We start from the raw sequence: 21012 nt of genomic DNA, 5'->3' as shown, positions 1-21012 counted from the left end.
GCCTCAGCCCAGAGCAAGCCTTCTGGTAAACTGGAAATTCCCTCTCAAATTCTATTGTCTATCTGTACAAACGTTTAATGTCGATTTTAATAATGCACATGACGGTCCCAACCACAGGGACCACATTTTGGGAATGCTCACCTTTTTCCAACTATAATAGTATATCTTGCATAACTGAGAAACCACCGGAAGCCCGGGAAATCGGTTCTGAGCGTCATAGAGATATCATATTTAATACCCATCTTCATGAATATTGGTGACGGCAAACATGATGTCTCCATCTTGGATGTGGGACCTCCACACACCAAGATATGAAATCTGAAGGATTTCTATGTCTTATGCAGCTGGGTGGGTTCACAAAACCGAGCCCCCGTGTAAGGTAAACACCATGGTTGTCTCCTAAGGTTTTGGCCCCTTACTAAAAACCAGAACGGCCATTTTTAAAACTAGGACAAAAATACATTTTGCCTGACACCTCCCCCTTTTTAGACTGCGCTATGGAGGTAGGACCTTCTGGTACTCCTCCAGTCGTATCTCTGGAGGTTCCCCTCACTGGGACAACCCATCGGCATTGCCATGCTCGCTGCCTTTGCGGTGTTGAACGGTAAAGTCGTACTGCTGGAGGGTGAGGCTCCAGCGTAACAACCTTCCGTTGGCACCGGACATGGTGTGCAGCCAACTCAGGGGGTTGTGGTCAGTCACGACAGTGAAGGGGTGCCCCTACAAGTAAGGCAGTAAACGGTTGAGGGCCTATACAATGGCCAGGCACTCCTTCTCTATTGTGGAATAGGCCACTTCCCTCAGCAGCAGTTTCCGACTTAGGTACAACACGGGGTGCTCTTGGTTCCCCGAGTCGACCTGGCTGAGTACAGAACCGAGGCCAAACTCACTGGCGTCGGTCTGTACGAAGAGTGGCCGTGTGCCGTCGACCGCCTTTAGTACAGGAGATCTGCTCAGGGCAGTCTTCAAAGCCCGAAAGGCCACCTCGCATTCATCGATCCATTTGACTGAATGGGGTAGGCTCCTCCTGGTGAGGTCTGTCAAGGGCTTCGCAAGGCTACTATAGTCTTGTACAAAGCGTCTATAGTACCCTGCGGTGCCCAAGAAGGACTGCTCCTGCTTCTTGGTCCTGGGGGTGGGCCAGGACACAAAAGCGTCCACCTTCCCAGGCTCTGGCTTTAGAGTACCCCCACCTACCCGGTGCCCCAGGTAGTGGACCTCTTTCATGCACATCTGGCACTTTCCTGGCTTAATGGTCAAGCGCGCCTGGTGAATGCGCCCGAGCACCTGCTGCAGATGCTCGAGGTGATCCTCCCAGGTGGGACTGAAGACTGCAATATCATCCAGGTACGCCACTGCGTACCTCTCCAGTCCCTGGAGCAGGTGGTTGACCATACGCTGGAGCGTGGCAGGGACATTTTTCATGCCAAAAGGGTGCTCGGTCCGAGTAACGAGCTCAATGTAAGTCATGGGAAACTCGAGCATTTTTCAGGCAGCTCCCCCCGATGGTCCACAGAGGGCATAAAAATTGCCCAAATCAATGGGAACAGTGCTCAAATGACATGGGGACAGCATGGGGAAGACCCCTGGAAGCATTTCTGACTCCAAGGTCACTGCTGTCAACAACGTTGTCAACTCACAATAAAACATACAAAAACGAAACCAAAATGGATTTTCCTGGGAAATTTGTTAAGGAACATCCTTTCCAGGGTAATGACTTGTATATAAGGCAAAATAAACCATCTTGGTGGAGTCCTCAAAGTTTTGGAGGATGATACATATGTCTGACATCCATGTCCACTCCTGAGGTCTTATGTGTGGAGTCTGAACTGAATACCGATGGCCTTGTTGAAGCTAGTACTCAACAACTGCCCTCTTCTACTCGCAAATCCTTCCCAACATCTGCAGAGTAGAGTTCCAATGCGTGGGGACATCACACACCAGTCTGTGAGCCGGAAGCTGCAAACGCTGCTGAAACACTGCAAGGGCGGCGGAAGCTGTAGCTGACTTTCTAAAATGGGCTCACAGGCGGTATACTTTAACAAGTAGATCTGGGTAGGATTTGAGAAACCGCTGAACCACGAGGTTAAGCACATGGGCCAGGCATGGTATGTGTGTGAGCTTGCCTCGCCTCAGAGCCGCCACCAGGTTCCGGCCATTGTCACACATGATCATGCCTGGCTGTAGGGTCAGCTTTGTCAGCCACAGGTCTGCCTGCTCTTTCAGAGCTTTCCAAAACTCTTCAGCCTTGTGCTGTTTGTTATCTAAGGATATTAGCTTCAGCACAGCCTGTTGCCGCTTGGCCGAGGCAGTGCTGCAGTGCTTCCAGCTTGCGACTGATGTGGTCATATCGAAGATGGAGGCTGAAGAGGAGGAGGTGCAGGAGCTGTAGAATGTAGGGGCAACCCTGATTGACCCAGGGCCCTCAGTCCTCGGCATTGGGAGGATGTGTTCCGTCCCAAGGTCCGACTGGGTCCACTATATTAACCCAGTGTGCCGTCAGCGAGATGTACCGTCCCAGCCCACAAGCACTTGTACACGTGTCCGTGGTTAGGTGGACTTTCCCAGTAACTGGGTTTTTGAGGGTATGGCTAATGTAGTGGTACACGTGCTCATGTAATGCGGTACGGCACACCTGGAGAAATAGTGGGGACTGAGTACCGAGGGACGACCACCGCCATCAGGTTGCGGAAAGCTTCCGTCTCCACAAGCCTAAAAGGCAACATTTCGAGCGCAAGTATTCGCGAAATGTGTGAATTTAGTAGTGTGGCCTGTGGGGCGTTGGCTGTGTATTTGCTCTTGCGTTCCAAGGACTGGGGTAGGGACAACTGCGCTGGGACAAGGACGTGGACGTGCTTGCTGATGGTGCTACTTGAGAGTGTGCAACGACAGGTGCAGGGCGGGAGGCGTCTTGGCATGTGCCATGGACAGGGGATTGGTGTGCACGCACAACAGCAGAAGAAGCAGTGGTGTCACCAGCTGACACTGTTGCTGGACCCTGGGGTTCGGCCCACTTAGTCGGGTGCTTTGCGGTCATGTGCCTGATCATGCTGGTGGTGGTCAGGCTGCTAGTTTTGCTGGCCTGGCAGGTGGTGCAAATGGCCTTTTTGGGGTTATCTGCAGAGTCTTTAAAAAATAACCAGACTCGGGAAGACCTAACAGTTGCACTGGCAACTTCTGACGTCTTGGCATTACGAGGAACGCTTTCCTGCCTTGTGTCTGCGGCCACCACACTGCTTGTTCCTGCCTGTTGGGGTGCTACGCCTTCCCCTCTCCTGTGCTGCTGTCCTCGCATGTCTCTTTGCCAGGTTGTGTCAGTGACTTCATCGTTCACCACCAACTTCTCTTCCACTTCCGCACCTTGGTCCTCCTCCTGACTTTCTGACAATTGTCTCATCATCATCCACCTCTTGCAACAGTAATTCCTCTTTCCCACCGTCGCCTTCGTGACCGTGGCTGCTCTAATGTTTGGGCATCGCTACACGCATTCTCTTCTTGACTCACTTGAAGCTGGCCGGGCGAGAGGCCCGAATCTACAAATGGAAAAGTGAACAGCTCTTGTCTTGAGACTTGACCGTGTGGAAGACAGGGTGGTCGTGGTGGTGGCAAAGTGACTGGAAGCATTATCCGCTATCCAACCAACAACCTTTTGACACTGCTCTGGGTTCAATAGTGGTGTTCTGCGGTCCCCTTGTAATTGGGACAGGAAGGTCGAGCGACAAGATGTGGGTGTTTGTGTGGCACAATTTCAGCTTGCCCACGGCCTCGGCCTCTGCATTCACAATCACGTCCACTTCCCCATCCCTTGCTAGGCACGTTGCCTATTTTAAATGGAGGACAATATTTTCCATGTTCACGAGAAATGGCTGGTTTTGGAACGCTGTTATATGTGATGTCTGACAGAGAACCACGATTTTAAATAGCAGGCCTGTAATTTACTAATATTATTCTACACAGAGACCTAGTGTGAATAGCTTCACTGACACACTGCAACGAAATTAAAATGGAAGAAATGGCGGATTTTGGAACACTCTTATAGGTGTTATGTCTGACAGAGAACCACATTTTTAAATAGAAGACCTGTAATTTACTAATACTATTCTTCACAGACACCTAGTGTGAATAGCTTGACCGACACATTGCAACAGAATGGAAAAGGAGGCCAATATTTTCCACATTCAGTTCAAATTTCTGGATTTTTATCGCTGAAATATGGAACAGATCTGTCTGTATTCTGCAGCGAGAACAAGCAAATGGAGCAGAAAAATGGTGTACTCTTGATTGATATTTAAGCAAATAACTAACATATCCCTTTTGTCACATTATTTTCAGGGGTACCATCATTTCTGTCCAGCCCTATTTCATGAGTTTAATTGTTTTAAAAATTCTGTAGAAGCAGAAAAGCAATGTCTGACTTTCATTTGTTCATTTCCATAGATTTTTAATTTATTATTACTTTTGTCTGATTCAAGTTATTTCTGTGACCATTGTGGGGTTTTCTTTCATTACACGAGGGGTACCAACAATTTTGACCACGTGTGTGTGTGTGTGTATGTATTGTGGCAAGACGACTCGCTCGGCTCCCGGAGGCAGACTCAGGACACACGTTCTCAGGTTTCCTTTCTGCTGGTTTATTATCTGGCATAAACTCATGCAGGTTCCGCAGGAAAAATAAACAAGACCCCCCTGGGTTAAACGGGAAAACAAAACAAAGTATAGCTCAGTCCATAGGTGAGCGGGTTCCGCCCGCTCTCGGTAGCATAAACTGCACAGGTAAAGTCCAGGTAACAAGCACTGCAGCTTCCACAACACTGTCTGGAGACTTCACTCTCCAGACCACACTCCAGAGAAAAAAAAGGGACTGAGCTTTTACACATTGCTCAGCCACACCCTGAGGGGAGGTAGGAGGAATGGCGTCCCGCCCTCTTTGCCATTCCCATAAAACTGCACACCCTTTAACAGAGTAAACCTACCAGCATATAACACGCTGGCAGAAAAATAAAGTAGGTCTTAGTTCACACAGGAGAGCATCCTGAGTGACACATACCTCCCCTCACATATAAAACCAGTGACCCTGTCACATATTCCCCCCCCCCCGCCCAAAGCCGGGGGTTTGGGCACCTTCTGACACCAGGCAGGGAATCCTAGAGAGGGCATCTGCATTCCCATGTAACCTCCCAGGCCTATGCTCCACATGAAAGTTAAAATCTTGAAGCTCTAGGAACCATATAGTTACCCTGGCATTTTTACCCCTGTTCTCCCTCAACCATCTCAACGGGGCATGGTCTGATACTAATTTAAACTTCCGGCCTAGTAGGTAATATTTCAGTGTATCCACGGCCCATTTTATGGCTAAACACTCTTTCTCTACTATGGCATAGTTCTTCTCGCAGGAGGACAGCTTTCGGCTTAGATAGAGAATGGGATGTTCTTCCCCATTTATCTCTTGGGAGAGTACAGCCCCTAGACCAACCTCGGAAGTGTCTGTCTGTACCACAAATTCTTTCTTGAAGTCTGGCGAGACCAGGACCGGCTGCTTGCACAGTGTTAGCTTCAACTGTTGAAACGCGGTCTCCGTTTCTTCCGTCCATTTCACCATGGTTGATTTGGTGCCTTTTAGAAGATCCGTTAGTGGCGTGGCAATCATGGCGAAATTCGGGATAAACCGCCGGTAGTATCCCACCATTCCCAGGAATGCTCTCACCTGCTTCTTCGAGAGCAGTTGCGGCCAGGTTTGAATTGCCTCCACTTTCTTGATTTGCGGCTTTATTTCGCCTCTCCCAACAACATAGCCCAGGTACTTGGCCTCCTCTTTTCCGAAGGCAGACTTTCTCGGATTTATGGTAAATCCTGCCTTTCTTAGCGCCTCCAGAACGGCCTGTAGTTTAGGTAGGTGACTAGCCCAGTCTGGGCTAAAGACCACAATGTCGTCGAGGTAGGCTGCGGCATTCTTCTTATGTGGGGCTAGGATCCAATCCATAGCCCTCTAGAACGTGGCTGGGGCCCCCTGTAGTCCGAACGGCATCCACGTGTATTGAAAACACCCATCAGGTGTTGAGAAAGCCGTCTTCTCCTTAGCCATCTGGGACATGGGGATCTGCCAATAGCCCTTCGTCAGGTCAAGAGTGGTGATGTACCTCGCCGGTCCAAGCCTCTCGATGAGTTCGTTGACACGGGGCATCAGGTACGCGTCACACTTGGATACCTCACTCAGCCGGCGGTAGTCATTACAAAACCTCCACTTCTCCATTGGGTTTCGGCACGCGGACGATTGGGCTCGACCACCCACTCTTTGACTCCTCTATTACCCCGAGGTCTAACATCCTCTTCACCTCAGCCGAGATCACCTCCCGGCGTGCTTCCGGAATCCGATACGGCTTCAGATTCACTCGTGCGGCTCTGTCAGCACGTCATGCTCTACCACTTGAGTATGCCCCGGCAACTCTGAGAACAGCTCCCGATTCCGCTGTAGTAATTCTCGACACTGTTGCTTCTGTGCCGGTAATAGAATCTCTGCAATAGTGACCTCCTCCACCTTACCTTCTGGTGCGGCTCCCAGGCAAGGAGTTTCCACAGGTTCATGGTTCCGCCACGGCTTGAGCAAATTTACATGATATATTTGATGCAGCTTTCTTCGGCCAGGCTGGTGGACTTTATAATTAACCTTGCTGACTTTCTCCACCACCTCTTTTGGACCTTGCCATTTGGCGAGGAACTTGCTCTCGACGGTAGGGATCAGCACCAAAACACGGTCCTCGGGCTGGAACTGTCTTAGTCTCGCCGACCGGTTATAGACCCTCGCCTAGGCTTCCTGCGCCTGGAGGAGATGTTCCTTCACGATGGGCATCACCTTTGACATTCTCTCCTGTAACTGGGTGACATGTTTGATGATACTCCGGTGTGGCGTGACTTCAGCCTCCCAAGTTTCCTTGGCGATGTCTAGGAGACCTCTTGGATGCCGCCCATATAGGAGCTCAAATGGAGAGAAGCCAGTGGAGGCTTGAGGAACTTCTCTGACCGAGAAAAGCAGAAATGGGAGCAGGTAGTCCCAGTCTCGCCCATCCTTTTCAACGACCTTCTTGAACATCGCCTTTAAGGTCTTGTTGAAGCGTTCCACTAGGCCGTCCGTCTGTGGATGATAAACCGAGGTCCGAAGCTGAGTTATCTGAAGGACTCTGCAAAGCTCCTTCATCACCTTGCTCATGAAGGGTGTTCCTTGGTCTGTCAGAATCTCTTTTGGCAGACCTGTCCGAGCAAAAATATGGACCAGCTCTCTGGCTATACTTTTACAGGACGAGTTCCTTAGGGGAACCACTTCAGGGTACCGGGTCGCATAGTCCATGACGACCAGGATATATTGGTGGCCCCGAGCTGATTTAACTAAGGGGCCAAAGAGGTCCATGGTAATCCTCTCAAAGGGAACCTCTATCACAGGTAGTGGGACTAAGGGGCTACATAAGTGGGAGGAGGGAGCGGTTATTTGGCATGTGGGGCAGGACCTACAATAGTTTTGAACTTCTCGATAACACCCTGGCCAATAAAACCTTCTCAGTATCCTCTCCTGAGTTTTCTCGACCCCTAGGTGTCCCCCCAGAACATGTGAATGGGCCATATCTAGCACCCGCCGTCTGTATGGCCCCCGGCACTAACAGCTGTTCCACTATCTCACCGCCCCTCAGTTTGGCCACCCGATATAGCAACTCCCCTTGCACTGCAAAGTGTGGGAATCTGGAATCTGGTGTCGGCCCCCGGCTCTTGGGCAACCCCATTACATACAGTAACCTGGTCAAACGCCCCTTTTAAGATCAGGTCTCGAACTTGAGCAGTCCCAAAGTTGTCTCCGGACATATCTAACGCAGGGAGGTAGGCCTCGTCGGTCACCGTCTCACCCTCGTCACCGACAAGAACGCACAGTGGGAACTCCTCCATCTGAGACTTCGTCGGGGGTTCTTCTTCAAGGTCCTGGCTTTTCCCCATGCTACTTAGTCCAGTTCCCTTCCCCCACAAGTCCCAAAATAAGGAAAAATCACGGCCCAATATGACGGGGTGTATCAGGTCCTTCACTACCCCGACTTCATGGGACTGGGCACCACAGTCTGTCCCCACTGTCACTGTGTCCACAGGATAGTCCTTGGCGTCACCATGGATGCACCGAATGCCCACGGTTTTGGAAGGGATCAACTGGTGGGGAAGGGTTGCTCTGATCAAGGTCACCAGACTCCCGGAGTCCAACAGCTCAAGCACTTTTACTCCATTAATGGACACTGCACACGCCTGCGGCCCCTCGCCGGGTTGACAGTCCACGCTACAGGCTGGATAGGCATAATAGGAGACCCGTCTGCCTAGGCTGCAGTCCATGGGCTCAGGGGATATTTGACACCTGGCGGCTACATGTCCAGGGTTGTGACACCGCCAACAAACTATATCTTTACCAACCGTTCTAACGGCACCTTCAGTGGGAGTGGGACGTCCCCCAGTGGTGGCTCTAGACCCCTTCCGTGCTGAACCCGCCCCTTTTTGGGTATCCCAGTAGGGAGAAGTGACTGCATCTGGTTTCCCAAGGGACCTCTCAACTACCTGGTACCTCTCTACCAGGCCGATGAAGTCATCTGCGTTCTGGGGATCACTCTGGGCCACCCGCTCAACCATCTGGGCCGGAGTGGAGGACTCTGGTTGTAGCCACTTCTGAACAAGATGCAGGAGGTCAAACATCTGCGAGCGAGGGGGTTTGTCGTTAGCATACGCCCAGTGATGAACTCGTTGGGCTCTCACCGCCATATTTACTCCTAGACGTGCTAAGACCTCTGTCTTTAGTTTGGGATACTCCTTAGCATCTTGCAGCGCCAAGTCAAAATACGCCTTTTGGGGTTCACCCGATAAATATGGCGCCAGAACCTCTGCCCACTGTGCTGGTGGAAGTCTCTCCCGATCAGCCACCCTCTCAAAAACAGTCGGAAATGCTTCTACATCATCCCCAGGGGTCATCTTCTGCATGGCCCGCCTTACCGCCTTCCTGACGTGAGAATCATCAGTCGGTCCTGGGGGTGGGGCGGCTGCCCTGCTCTGGATGGCATCCGCCAAAAGCTGTATCTGCTGTTGCGCCTCCTGCTGTGCTGCCGCTGCGACTTTTTCTTCAACTGGATTTGCTGAAGCAACAGTTTGGTCGTCTCCTTGTGCTGCAGGGTTCCGCAGGAAAAATAAACAAGACCCTCCTGGGTTAAACGGGTAAACAAAACAAAGTATAGCTCAGTCCATAGGTGAGCGGGTTCCTCCAGCTCTCGGTAGCACAGACTGCACATGCAAAGTCCTTGTAACAAGCTCTGCAGCTTCCACAACACTGTCTGGAGACTTTCCTCTCCAGACGACACTCCAGAGAAAAAAAAAGGGACTGAGCTTTTACATATTGCTCAGCCACACCCTGAGGGGAGGTAGGGGGAATGGCGTCCCGCCCTCTTTGCCATTCCCATAAAACCGCACACCCTTTAACAGAGTAAACCTATCAGCATATAACACGCTGGCAGAAAAATAAAGTAGGTCTTAGTTCACACGGGAGAGCATCCTGAGTGACACATACCTCCCCTCACATATAAAACCAGTGACACTGTCACAGTATGTCTATGTATATACATATACAGTACAGACCAAAAGTTTGGACACACCTTCTCATTTAAAGATTTTTCTGTATTTTCTTGACTATGAAAATTGTACATTCACACTGAAGGCATCAAAACTATGAATTACCACATGTGGAATTATATACTTAACAACAAAGTGTGAAACAACTGAAAATATGTCTTATATTCTAGGTTCTTCAAAGTAGCCACCTTTTGCTTTGATGACTGCTTTGCACACTCTTGGCATTCTCTTGATGAGCTTCAAGAGGTAGTCACCGGAAATGGTTTTCACTTCACAGGTGTGCCCTGTCAGGTTTAATAAGTGGGATTTCTTGCCTTATAAATGGGGTTGGGACCATCAGTTGTGTTGTGCAGAAGTCAGGTGGATACACAGCTGATAGTCCTACTGAATAGACTGTTAGAATTTGTATTATGGCAAGAAAAAAGCAGCTAAGTAAAGAAAAACGAGTGGCTATCATTACTTTAAGAAATGAAGGTCAGTCAGTGCGAAAAATTGGGAAAACTTTGAAAGTGTCCCCAAGTGAAGTTGCAAAAACCATCAAGCGCTACAAAGAAACTGGCTCACATGAGGACCGCCCCAGGAAAGGAAGACCAAGAGTCACCTCTGCTTCTGAGGATAAGTTTATCCGAGTCACCAGCCTCAGAAATCGCAGGTTAACAGCAGCTCAGATTAGAGACCAGATCAATGCCACACAGAGTTCTAACAGCAGACACATCTCTACAACAACTGTTAAGAGGAGACTTTGTGCAGCAGGCCTTCATGGTAAAATAGCTGCTAGGAAACCACTGCTAAGGACAGGCAACAAGCAGAAGAGACTTGTTTGGGCTAAAGAATACAAGAAATGGACATTAGACCAGTGGAAATCTGTGCTTTGGTCTGATGAGTCCAAATTTGAGATCTTTGGTTCCAACCACCGTGTCTTTGTGCGACGCAGAAAGGGTGAACGGATGGACTCTACATGCCTGGTTCCCACCGTGACGCATGGAGGAGGAGGTGTGATGGTGTGGGGGGGCTTTGCTGGTGACACTGTTGGGGATTTATTCAAAATTGAAGGCATACTGAACCAGCATGGCTACCACAGCATCTTGCAGCGGCATGCTATTCCATCCGGTTTGCGTTTAGTTGGACCATCATTTATTTTTCAACAGGACAATGACCCCAAACACACCTCCAGGCTGTGTAAGGGCTATTTGACCAAGAAGGAGAGTGATGGGGTGCTACGCCAGTTGACCTGGCCTCCACAGTCACCAGACCTGGACCCAATCGAGATGGTTTGGGGTGAGCTGGACCGCAGAGTGAAGGCAAAAGGGCCAACAAGTGCTAAGCATCTCTGGGAACTCCTTCGATTGTTGGAAGACCATTTCCGGTGACTACCTCTTGAAGCTCATCAAGAGAATGCCAAGAGTGTGCAAAGCAGTCATCAAAGCAAAAGGTGGCTACTTTGAAGAACGTAGAATATATGACATATTTTCAGTTGTTTCACACTTTTTTGTTAAGTATATAATTCCACATGTGTTCATAGTTTTGATGCCTTCAGTGTGAATGTACAATTTTCATAGTCATGAAAATACAGAAAAATCTTTAAATGAGAAGGTGTGTATGCATGGCCCCCTCAGACCCAATTTTGGTATGCATTGCCCTCTCAGACCCAATCCTGGTATGCATGGCCCCCTCAGACCCAATCCTGGTATGCATGGCCCCCTCAGACCCAATCCTGGTATGCATGGCCCCCTCAGACCCAATCCTGGTATGTATGGCACCCCTCATCCCCAATCCTGGTATGTATGGCACCCCTCATCCACAATCCTGGTATGTATGGCACCCCTCATCCCCAATCCTGGTATGCATGGCCCCCTCATCCCCAATCCTGGTATGCATGGCCCCCTCATCCCCAATCCTGGTATGCATGGCACCCCTCATCCCCAATCCTGGTATGCATGGCCCCCTCATCCCCAATCCTGGTATGTATGGCAACCTCAGCCCCAATCCTGGTATACATGGCCCCCCCATCACTGCACACATGAAAAAATAAATAATTCTACTCACCTTCCTTCCTTCCCTCTGCTCTGCTCCAGCTCTGCGTCCTGTCTGCCAGTTGCTCATGTCAGGTTCCGAGCAGTGCATGACGTCCCTGCCATGCGCCCTCAGATGCCGAGGTGAGCTGCGGGGATATTCACTCCTCTCCACGCCCGGACTATGGGCGTGGGGAGGAGTGAATAGTTCACCTTAATAGTAGACATAGCTGCAGCCACGCTCCTGCTGCTGCTCCACGATCCTCTGTGCCTGTTCCTAAAGGGAATGTTTATTCACTCTTCTCTACGCCCATGGGAGTGGAGAAGAGTGAATATTCATTCGCTCTAATAGCGGGCACTCAGGATCACGGAGGCACAGCAGGAAGCCGGGGGCTGCGATTGACAGTGTGCGCTATTAAAGAGAATGAATATTCACTCCTCTCCACTCCCATGGGCATGGAGAGGAGTGAATATTCATTTTCTTTACCTGCAGCTGCCAGCTACTACCTGTGCCCACTGCTCTACCGCCGAACCTGCCCCACTACCCTCCACAGCCGGGAGAACAGCTGAGCCATGACGGGACGTGGGACTGAACCCTCAAAGCGGGACAGTCTGGCGGAAACCGGGATGGTTGGGAGCTATGCCCTCACCAACTCTATCCTCACCCATCCCTTGTAGATTGTGAACCCTCGTGAGCAGGGTCCTCGCTCCTCCTGTACCAGTCGCTGACTTGTATTGTTCAAAATTTATTGCAATTGTTTATGCTATGTATATCCATTTCACATGTAAAGCGCCATGGAATCAATGGGGCTATAATAATAATAATAATAATGAGCCCTGGTCCAAGCGGTCTTTCTGTAAGCAGCCAGGCCAGCGGACGAGAGCACCCACTGATTTTCGTGTCTCCACACCTGTTTCCAAAGGAGGGGGTCATTTGTTAGATTGCAAGCTCTTGTTTAATTATGAGACTTCTTGTAGATTTGCAATCATATCTATAACTATGAGGAAATGGATGATGAGGATTGATGATGATCATCATCTTAATTTTTAGGGATCCTCGATATCTTTGGCTTTGAAAACTTTGTTGTTAATCGCTTCGAGCAGCTTTGTATAAACCTGGCGAACGAGCAGCTGCAGAACTTCTTCAACCACGTACGTGATGGTATTGTATGTCCTGTACATGAAATCATGTGTTATATTACGTGTCCCGTATGGATTCCTCCATGTTATATTACGTGTCCCGTATGGATTCCTCCATGTTATATTACGTGTCCCGTACTGGCGTCTCCGTGTTATATTACGTGTCCCGTACGGACGTCTCCGTGTTATATTACGTGTCCCGTACGGACGTCTCCGTGTTATATTACGTGTCCCGTACGGACGTCTCCGTGTTATATCACATGTCCCGTACGGACGTCTCCGTGTTATATTACGTGTCCCGTACGGACGTCTCCGTGTTATATCACGTGTCCCGTACGGATGTCTCCGTGTTATATTATGTGTCCCGTACTGGCGTCTCCGTGTTATATTACGTGTCCCGTACGGACGTCTCCGTGTTATATTACGTGTCCCGTACGGACGTCTCCGTGTTATATCACATGTCCCGTACGGACGTCTCCGTGTTATATCACGTGTCCCGTACGGACGTCTCCGTGTTATATTACGTGTCCCGTACGGACGTCTCCGTGTTATATTACGTGTCCCGTACGGACGTCTCCGTGTTATATTACGTGTCCCGTACGGATGTCTCCGTGTTATATCACGTGTCCCGTACGGTCGTCTCCGTGTTATATTACGTGTCCCGTACGGACGTCTCCGTGTTATATTACGTGTCCCGTACGGACGTCTCCGTGTTATATTACGTGTCCCGTACGGACGTCTCCGTGTTATATTACGTGTCCCGTACTGGCGTCTCCGTGTTATATTACGTGTCCCGTACGGATGTCTCCGTGTTATATTACGTGTCCCGTACGGACGTCTCCGTGTTATATTACGTGTCCCGTACGGACGTCTCCGTGTTATATTACGTGTCCCGTACGGACGTCTCCGTGTTATATTACGTGTCCCGTACGGACGTCTCCGTGTTATATTACGTGTCCCGTACGGACGTCTCCGTGTTATATTACGTGTCCCGTACGGACGTCTCCGTGTTATATCACGTGTCCCGTACGGACGTCTCCGTGTTATATTACGTGTCCCGTACGGACGTCTCCGTGTTATATTACGTGTCCCGTACGGTCGTCTCCGTGTTATATTACGTGTCCCGTACGGACGTCTCCGTGTTATATTACGTGTCCCGTACGGACGTCTCCGTGTTATATCACGTGTCCCGTACGGACGTCTCCGTGTTATATTATGTGTCCCGTACGGACGTCTCCGTGTTATATTACGTGTCCCGTACGGACGTCTCCGTGTTATATTACGTGTCCCGTACGGACGTCTCCGTGTTATATTACGTGTCCCGTACGGACGTCTCCGTGTTATATTACGTGTCCCGTACGGACGTCTCCGTGTTATATTACGTGTCCCGTACGGACGTCTCCGTGTTATATTACGTGTCCTGTACGGACGTCTCCGTGTTATATTACGTGTCCCGTACGGACGTCTCCGTGTTATATTACGTGTCCCGTACGGACGTCTCCGTGTTATATTACGTGTCCCGTACGGTCGTCTCCGTGTTATATTACGTGTCCCGTACGGACGTCTCCGTGTTATATTACGTGTCCCGTACGGACGTCTCCGTGTTATATTACGTGTCCCGTACGGACGTCTCCGTGTTATATTACGTGTCCCGAATGTCCCTTGCCTCCACTATTCCTAGAATCAGCGTAGGATGTCCCGTGATCTGTCGTGTATTCTCTGTTATCAGCACATCTTTCTGATGGAGCAGCAGCATTACCGGGAGGAGGGGATCATGGAGGACGCCGTGGCTTTCACCAATAACCAGCCGGTCCTGGTATGTGTGGTCCTGTTTGGATCGAGTGTGTGGGGAGTCCTGGATTTGGGAGATTTGTGGTCCCTGTGATGCTGCATATTTTGCGGTAACCGCTCTGCAGGGGTGGGGTCTGTGCGGCTCCTCCCTTTTGGGTGGGATCTTCATGGTGTTGGGTGTTCTGTATCAGGGTGTGGTTTGTAGTTTTGGGTTGTAAGATTCATGCTGTGCTCCCCTTCTCCATCTCTAGGATCTGTTCCTGGCGCGTCCCTGGGGCATCCTCTCCATCCTGGACGAGCAGACGGCATTTCCCCAGGTGAGTCATCACAGTGGGTGAGTCATCACAGCGGAGGTTCTGTCCTGTCCTCCATCTCATCGGTCATCCTGCACTCCTGATTGTACTGTTATTATAAACAGGAGGCTGCTGACAATCACAAATCGCCTTGTCTTCCATCATGCATCATTTCAGCTGCAGTCCATCACTCTGGGCGTGGCTTAGTGATCACATGATGATGACCTCATATCTCGCCGATGATGTCATTTTTGGGATGTGACTCGTTGGTATAATTCACTTGTTTTCAGGCATCTGATGAATCATTTGTGGAGAAGCTCAGCACTGGATGTCGGACAAACCCGCACTTTGAGCGAACACGAGGAAAAGATCCGGGATTCAGCGTCCATCACTACGCCGGGAAGGTAAGAAGCCCTCCCCTGATCACGGCTCCGTATCACCATCTACATCACAAACTCTGAGTCTTCATTCTCCGCCCCTATTATTGCGCCTTGCCTCCAGACCCCGCCTCCTGATAACCCCCTTTCTGTATCCTCAGTCAATGGTCTTTCTGTATTTCCTGATGCTCCTCCCCTTCAGGTCCGATACATGGCAGTCGGGTTCCTAGAGAAGAACAGGGACACCATTCCCATGAACATCCAGAACCTGTTCATAAACAGCGCCACCTCCCTGCTGAGCCTCCTCTTCTCCGGTGAGTAGTTTCCCTCTAATGGCCCCGGTCCCTCCTATAATGAAAAGCAGTAAGCCTTGTATTCCTGACTGTTTCCTCAGCCAGCATCTCCCGGACAGGAACCCTGATGCCCGTGCATCGGGAGAAGGTAAGTGACCACACACCCTCCCGGGGCCCTCGTGCTCCGCCCCTCCCCGTGCCCTCGTACCTCACACCTCCCCGTGCCCTCGTGTCCCGCCCCTCCCGGGGCCCTCATACCTCACACCTCTCCGTGCCCTCGTGTCCCGCCCCTCCCGGGGCCCTCATACCTCACACCTCTCCGTGCCCTCGTGCCCGGCTCCTCCCAGGACTCTCGTGCCCCGCCCCTCCCAGGGCCCTCGTACCTCACACCTCCTCATGCCCCGGCCCTCCCGGGGCCCTCGTACCTCATACCTCCCCATGCCCTTGTGCCCTGCCCCTCCCAGGGCCCTCGTACCTCACACCTCCTCATGCCCCGCCCTTCCCAGGGCCCTCGTACCTCATACCTCCCCATGCCCTTGTGCCCTGCCCCTCCCAGGGCCCTCGTACCTCACACCTCCTCATGCCCCGCCCCTCCCAGGACCCTCGTACCTCATACCTCCCCATGCCCTTGTGCCCTGCCCCTCCCAGGGCCCTCGTACCTCACACCTCCTCATGCCCCACCCCTCCCAGGGCCATCGTACCTCATACCTCCTTGTGCCCCGCCCCTCCCAGGGCCCTCATGCCCCACACCTCCTCGTGTCCTTGTGCACCGCCCATCCCAGGGCCCTCGTACCTCACACCTCCCCATGTCCTTGTGCCCTGCCCCTTCCGGGGCCCTCATGCCCCACCCATCCCCCGGGCCCTCGTACCTCACACCTCCCTGTGCCCTCGTACCTCACACCTCCCTGTGCCCTCATACCTCACACCTCCCTGTGCCCTCATGCCTCACACCTCCTCGTGTCCTTGTGCACCGCCCATCCCAGGGCCCTCGTACCTCACACCTCCCCATGTCCTTGTGCCCTGCCCCTCCTGGGGCCCTCATGCCCCACCCATCCCCCGGGCCCTCGTACCTCACACCTCCCTGTGCCCTCATACCTCACACCTCCCTGTGCCCTCATGCCTCACACCTCCCTGTGCCCTCATGCCTCACACCTCCCCAGGCCCTTATACACAGTCTCTTTGTAAGGTGTGTGTCATGGTGAACACTGGAGAGATCCTGCAGATCCCACCGCTGCCACCAATTTGTCAAGGATCCAGAAGGGGCAATCGCACCGCTGTCCCAGCTGGTACCAGTTTGCGAGGGGACACAATCGTCAGACCCAGGGCCGGGACAATGTATTTTGGTGCCTTAAGCTGCTTTGATAAATTGCGCCTCATCCCACCTTGAGTCATTTGACCAAGATCATAAGGATATGTTCACACAGTGCTTTTTTTCTGCACTTTAAATGCCTTGTGCTGGCAGTAATAACGCTGTGTACATTCTGCGGGTTTTTGATGAATTTTTTTTATTTGTGTGTCAAAGATCGCAGCCCAGGGATCACACTGAACCCACCACGCTGTTACCTTTTAGTCACACACAGCCCTCTGCTTCCCCCTTTTGTCAGGACAATTACACAATTGATCAACAATTAATGGACAAGGCTGAGGCTATAACCACTAATAGGCCGGTTATTGGAGAACGAACAGTGAGCGTATGGTATATACAACTCCGATTCCAACACATGAAATGTATATACATACACCTCGATATGGTCACTGCCATCTCCACAAAAACCCAATAAAGACTATTTATTATCTGCCACCACCAATCAATTATAGGCCGATTGGACACCGTACACGGCTACATGGCTTCTGGGGTGCGGTTTATAGAACAAAACTATTACATTTTATGTTTAATCCGGAAAGATAGGCCGCTTCTAAATAAAATATACAAAACATTTTACAAAGGGGACAAAACAATACGGCATATACAATTGCATAAAATAAAAGAATGAACAAAACACTTACTAAACATGACGTCACTGCAATGGCTTTAGATTTATGGAGAGAGGTACTCCAGAAAGAAAATGGACAGAAGCGCGGTTAGCTGCAACTCCGGGGACTGACGATGTCCAAAATTTGGCATTTGCCTTTTATCATCACCTAAGTTACACCACACACCTCCCATTGATGACTCCTAATAGGGCTGGTCATGGGATGTGGCTTCAGTTTAAAAAAAATTGAGATTCCCTACATTCACAATTTCTTTGTTCCTGAGGGTCGAAGGCACTTGATATCAATGTCATATTTTTTATTGTGATTTTACCTTTTTGAAGATAGGAAATATGGCATGGCTGTTGTCAGCTATCTGTTCTTTTATTCAATTGAAGAGATTCTGGCTTTTGTCCAGCGATGCAGTTCATGCTATCCTCCCTTCTTAATTTCTAGTAAGCAGACAAAGGAATCACCATCTTTACGTTTTCGAGTCTTACCTCGGCCGTAAATCTGCTTCTCCACATTCCTGATGCAGGGCTTCACATCTGTTAGCCATTAGGAGTTTCACTAATTACCTGATTCCAAAGTAGGGGGTCACCTACTCAGAGTAGAGTGCAGGCTCTGTCTCATCTATGTAAGGATTTTAATTTTCTCTATGACGATGCATTTTTCATATGGTTATTAAGCAGTCATGCGAATGTTTAAAAAAAAACAGCAAAAAATTCTGAAAGAATTGAAAGCTGCTGTTTAAAAATATCCAGAGCAAATTCAGAACCTCCAGGAAGTAAAACTGTATGAGGGAGTGTGCACACGGTGTTAGAGGGGCAGCGCAGTAAAGCCGATTCAGGAGAGCAGCAGCAGCCGTTCCCTTAAGGTGTCATCATACTTCTGCCCCCGCTGACTTCTTTCCCTCTCCTGTGAAGTACGGAGAGCAGGCAGTGACCTGGTGGAAGCCCCCGAATAATGAACGGCACTTCTATTAACAGATTCTGGTTTCCTCGCCCTGTCTTCTCACTAATACCAACTCCCCCATTACCTGCGGACCCTCTCACTAAAACCCCTTCATTACCTGCGGACCCTCTCACTAAAACCCCTTCATTACCTGCGGACCATCTCACTAATACCCCCCCATTACCTGTGGACCCTCTCACATACCCCCCATTACCTGCGGACCCTCTCACTAAAACCCCTTCATTACCTGCGGACCCTCTCACTAAAACCCCTTCATTACCTGCGGACCATCTCACTAATACCCCCCCATTACCTGCGGACCCTCTCACATACCCCCCATAACCCACGGACCCTCTCACTAATACCCCTCCATTACCTACGGACCCTCTCACTAATACTTCTACATTACATGCAGACCATCTCACTAATACCCCTTCCTATTAACTGCAAATCCTCTCACTAATTCCCCCCCATCATTACCCGCAGACCCTCTCACTAATACCCCCCCATTACCTGCGGACCCTCTCACTAAAATCTCTCCATTACCTGTGGACCCTCTCATTAATATCCTCCCATTACCTGGGGACCCTCTCACTAATACCCCTCCCCCATTACCTGCATACCCTCTCACTAATACCCCTCCCTCATTACCTGCGGACCCTCTCACTAATACCCCCCCATTACCTGCGGACCCTCTCACTAATACCCCCCCATTACCCGTGGACCCTCTCACTAATACCTCTCCCCCGTTACTTGCGGACCCTCTCACTAATACCCCCATTACCCGTGGACCCTCTCACTAATACCCCTCCCCCTTTACCTGCGGACCCTCTCACTAATACCCCCCCATTACCTGTGGACCCTCTCACTAATATCCTCCCATTACCTGGGGACCCTCTCACTAATACCCCTCCCCCGTTACCTGCACACACTCTCACTAATACCCCTCCCCCATTACCTGCATACCCTCTCACTAATACCCCTCCCCCTTTACCTGCGGACCTTCTCACTAATACCCCTACATTACCTGCGGACCATCTCACTAATACCCCCCCATTACCTGCGGACCCTCTCACTAATACCCCCCCATTACCTGCAGACCCTCTCGGTGACTCTGTGTTTAGTTTCAGGCTCTGATCTCTCAGGACAAAGCTTCCACTCGTAAGATGTCTGTCGGGGCGCAGTTTCGGGTATGGACTTCTCCCGGATATGTGGGTGATATGTTGGGGGGCAGTTTCGGGTATGGACTTCTCACGGATATGTGGGTAATATGTTGGGGGGCAGTTTCGGGTATGGACTTCTCCCGGATATGTGGGTGATATGTTGGGGGGCAGTTTCGGGTATGGACTTCTCCTGGATATGTGGGTGATACGTTGGGGGGCAGTTTCGGGAATGGACTTCTCCCGGATATGTGGGTGATATGTTGGGGGGCAGTTTCGGGTATGGACTTCTCCCGGATATGTGGGTAATATGTTGGGGGGCAGTTTCGGGTATGGACTTCTCCCGGATATGTGGGTGATATGTTGGGGGGCAGTTTCGGGTATGGACTTCTCCTGGATATGTGGGTGATACGTTGGGGGGCAGTTTCGGGTATGGACTTCTCCCGGATATGTGGGTGATATGTTGGGAGGCAGTTTCGGGTATGGACTTCTCCCGGATATGTGGGTGATATGTTGGGGGGCAGTTTCGGGTATGGACTTCTCCTGGATATGTGGGTGATACGTTGGGGGGCAGTTTCGGGTATGGACATCTCCCAGATATGTGGGTGATATGTTGGGGGGCGGTTCTCGGTATGGACTTCTCCCAGATATGTGGGTGATATGTTGGGGGGAGGTTTTGGGTATGGACTTTTCCCGGATATGTGGATGATATGTCGGGGCGCAGTTTTGGGTATGGACTTCTCCCGGATATGTGGGTGATATGTTGGGGGGCAGTTTCGGGTATGGACATCTTCCAGATATGTGGGTGATATGTTGGGGGGAGGTTTTGGGTATGGACATCTTCCAGATATGTGGGTGATATGTTGGGGGGAGGTTTTGGGTATGGACATCTCCCGGATATGTGGGTAATATGTTGGGGGGAGGTTTTGGATATGCATCTTGATATTTGGCTGATTCTCGGTTGGGTGGTGTTGTTTGGGGGGCTCTTCCTGGTTATGATTGCTGCTGTCCTGACTGAGTCTCTGATCGCAGCGCTCGCTCACCATTCTCATGGAGAAGATGTACGCCGCCAGCCCCCATTTCATCCGCTGCATAAAACCCAATAGTGAGAAGCAGCCGGGGGTTTTCCATCCTGAAGAGGTGCTGAACCAGGTAAGGAGCTTTGTAGGAGATGTGCACCCCCTGTAATGTGACAGGGTGGGATGTGGTCCCCCGTAATGTGACAGGGTGGGATGTGGTCCCCCGTAATGTGACAGGGTGGGATGTTGACCCCTGTAATGTGATAGGGTGAAATCTGGACCCCCAATAATGTTACAGGGTCGGGTGTGGACCCCTATTAATCTCACAGGGTGTGGTGTGGACCCCCAGTAATGTGATGGGTGTGT

At 50.7% G+C, this 21012-nt stretch overlaps 1 protein-coding gene across 1 annotated transcript in view; it reads left to right on the top strand.

The window, feature by feature from the left end:
* The window catches only part of LOC141154374 (myosin-IIIb-like), a 117410-nt gene that overhangs the window by 67077 nt on the left and 29321 nt on the right, over positions 1–21012 (top strand). The window contains exons 7-14 of the mRNA XM_073640239.1: positions 12700–12800; positions 14518–14604; positions 14831–14896; positions 15163–15276; positions 15452–15563; positions 15644–15690; positions 19592–19657; positions 20660–20779. Coding sequence (XP_073496340.1) covers positions 12700–12800; positions 14518–14604; positions 14831–14896; positions 15163–15276; positions 15452–15563; positions 15644–15690; positions 19592–19657; positions 20660–20779 — 713 coding nt within the window. The remainder of the gene's footprint in view (positions 1–12699; positions 12801–14517; positions 14605–14830; positions 14897–15162; positions 15277–15451; positions 15564–15643; positions 15691–19591; positions 19658–20659; positions 20780–21012) is intronic.

Source organism: Phyllobates terribilis, unplaced genomic scaffold, assembly GCF_046119375.1.
Source record: "Phyllobates terribilis strain yellow unplaced genomic scaffold, ASM4611937v1 Scaffold_1__5_contigs__length_1240528914, whole genome shotgun sequence".
Taxonomy (NCBI): Eukaryota; Metazoa; Chordata; class Amphibia; order Anura; family Dendrobatidae; genus Phyllobates; species Phyllobates terribilis.
The sequence above is the reverse complement of the archived record's forward strand: the minus strand, read 5'-3'. Positions and strand labels throughout refer to the sequence as shown.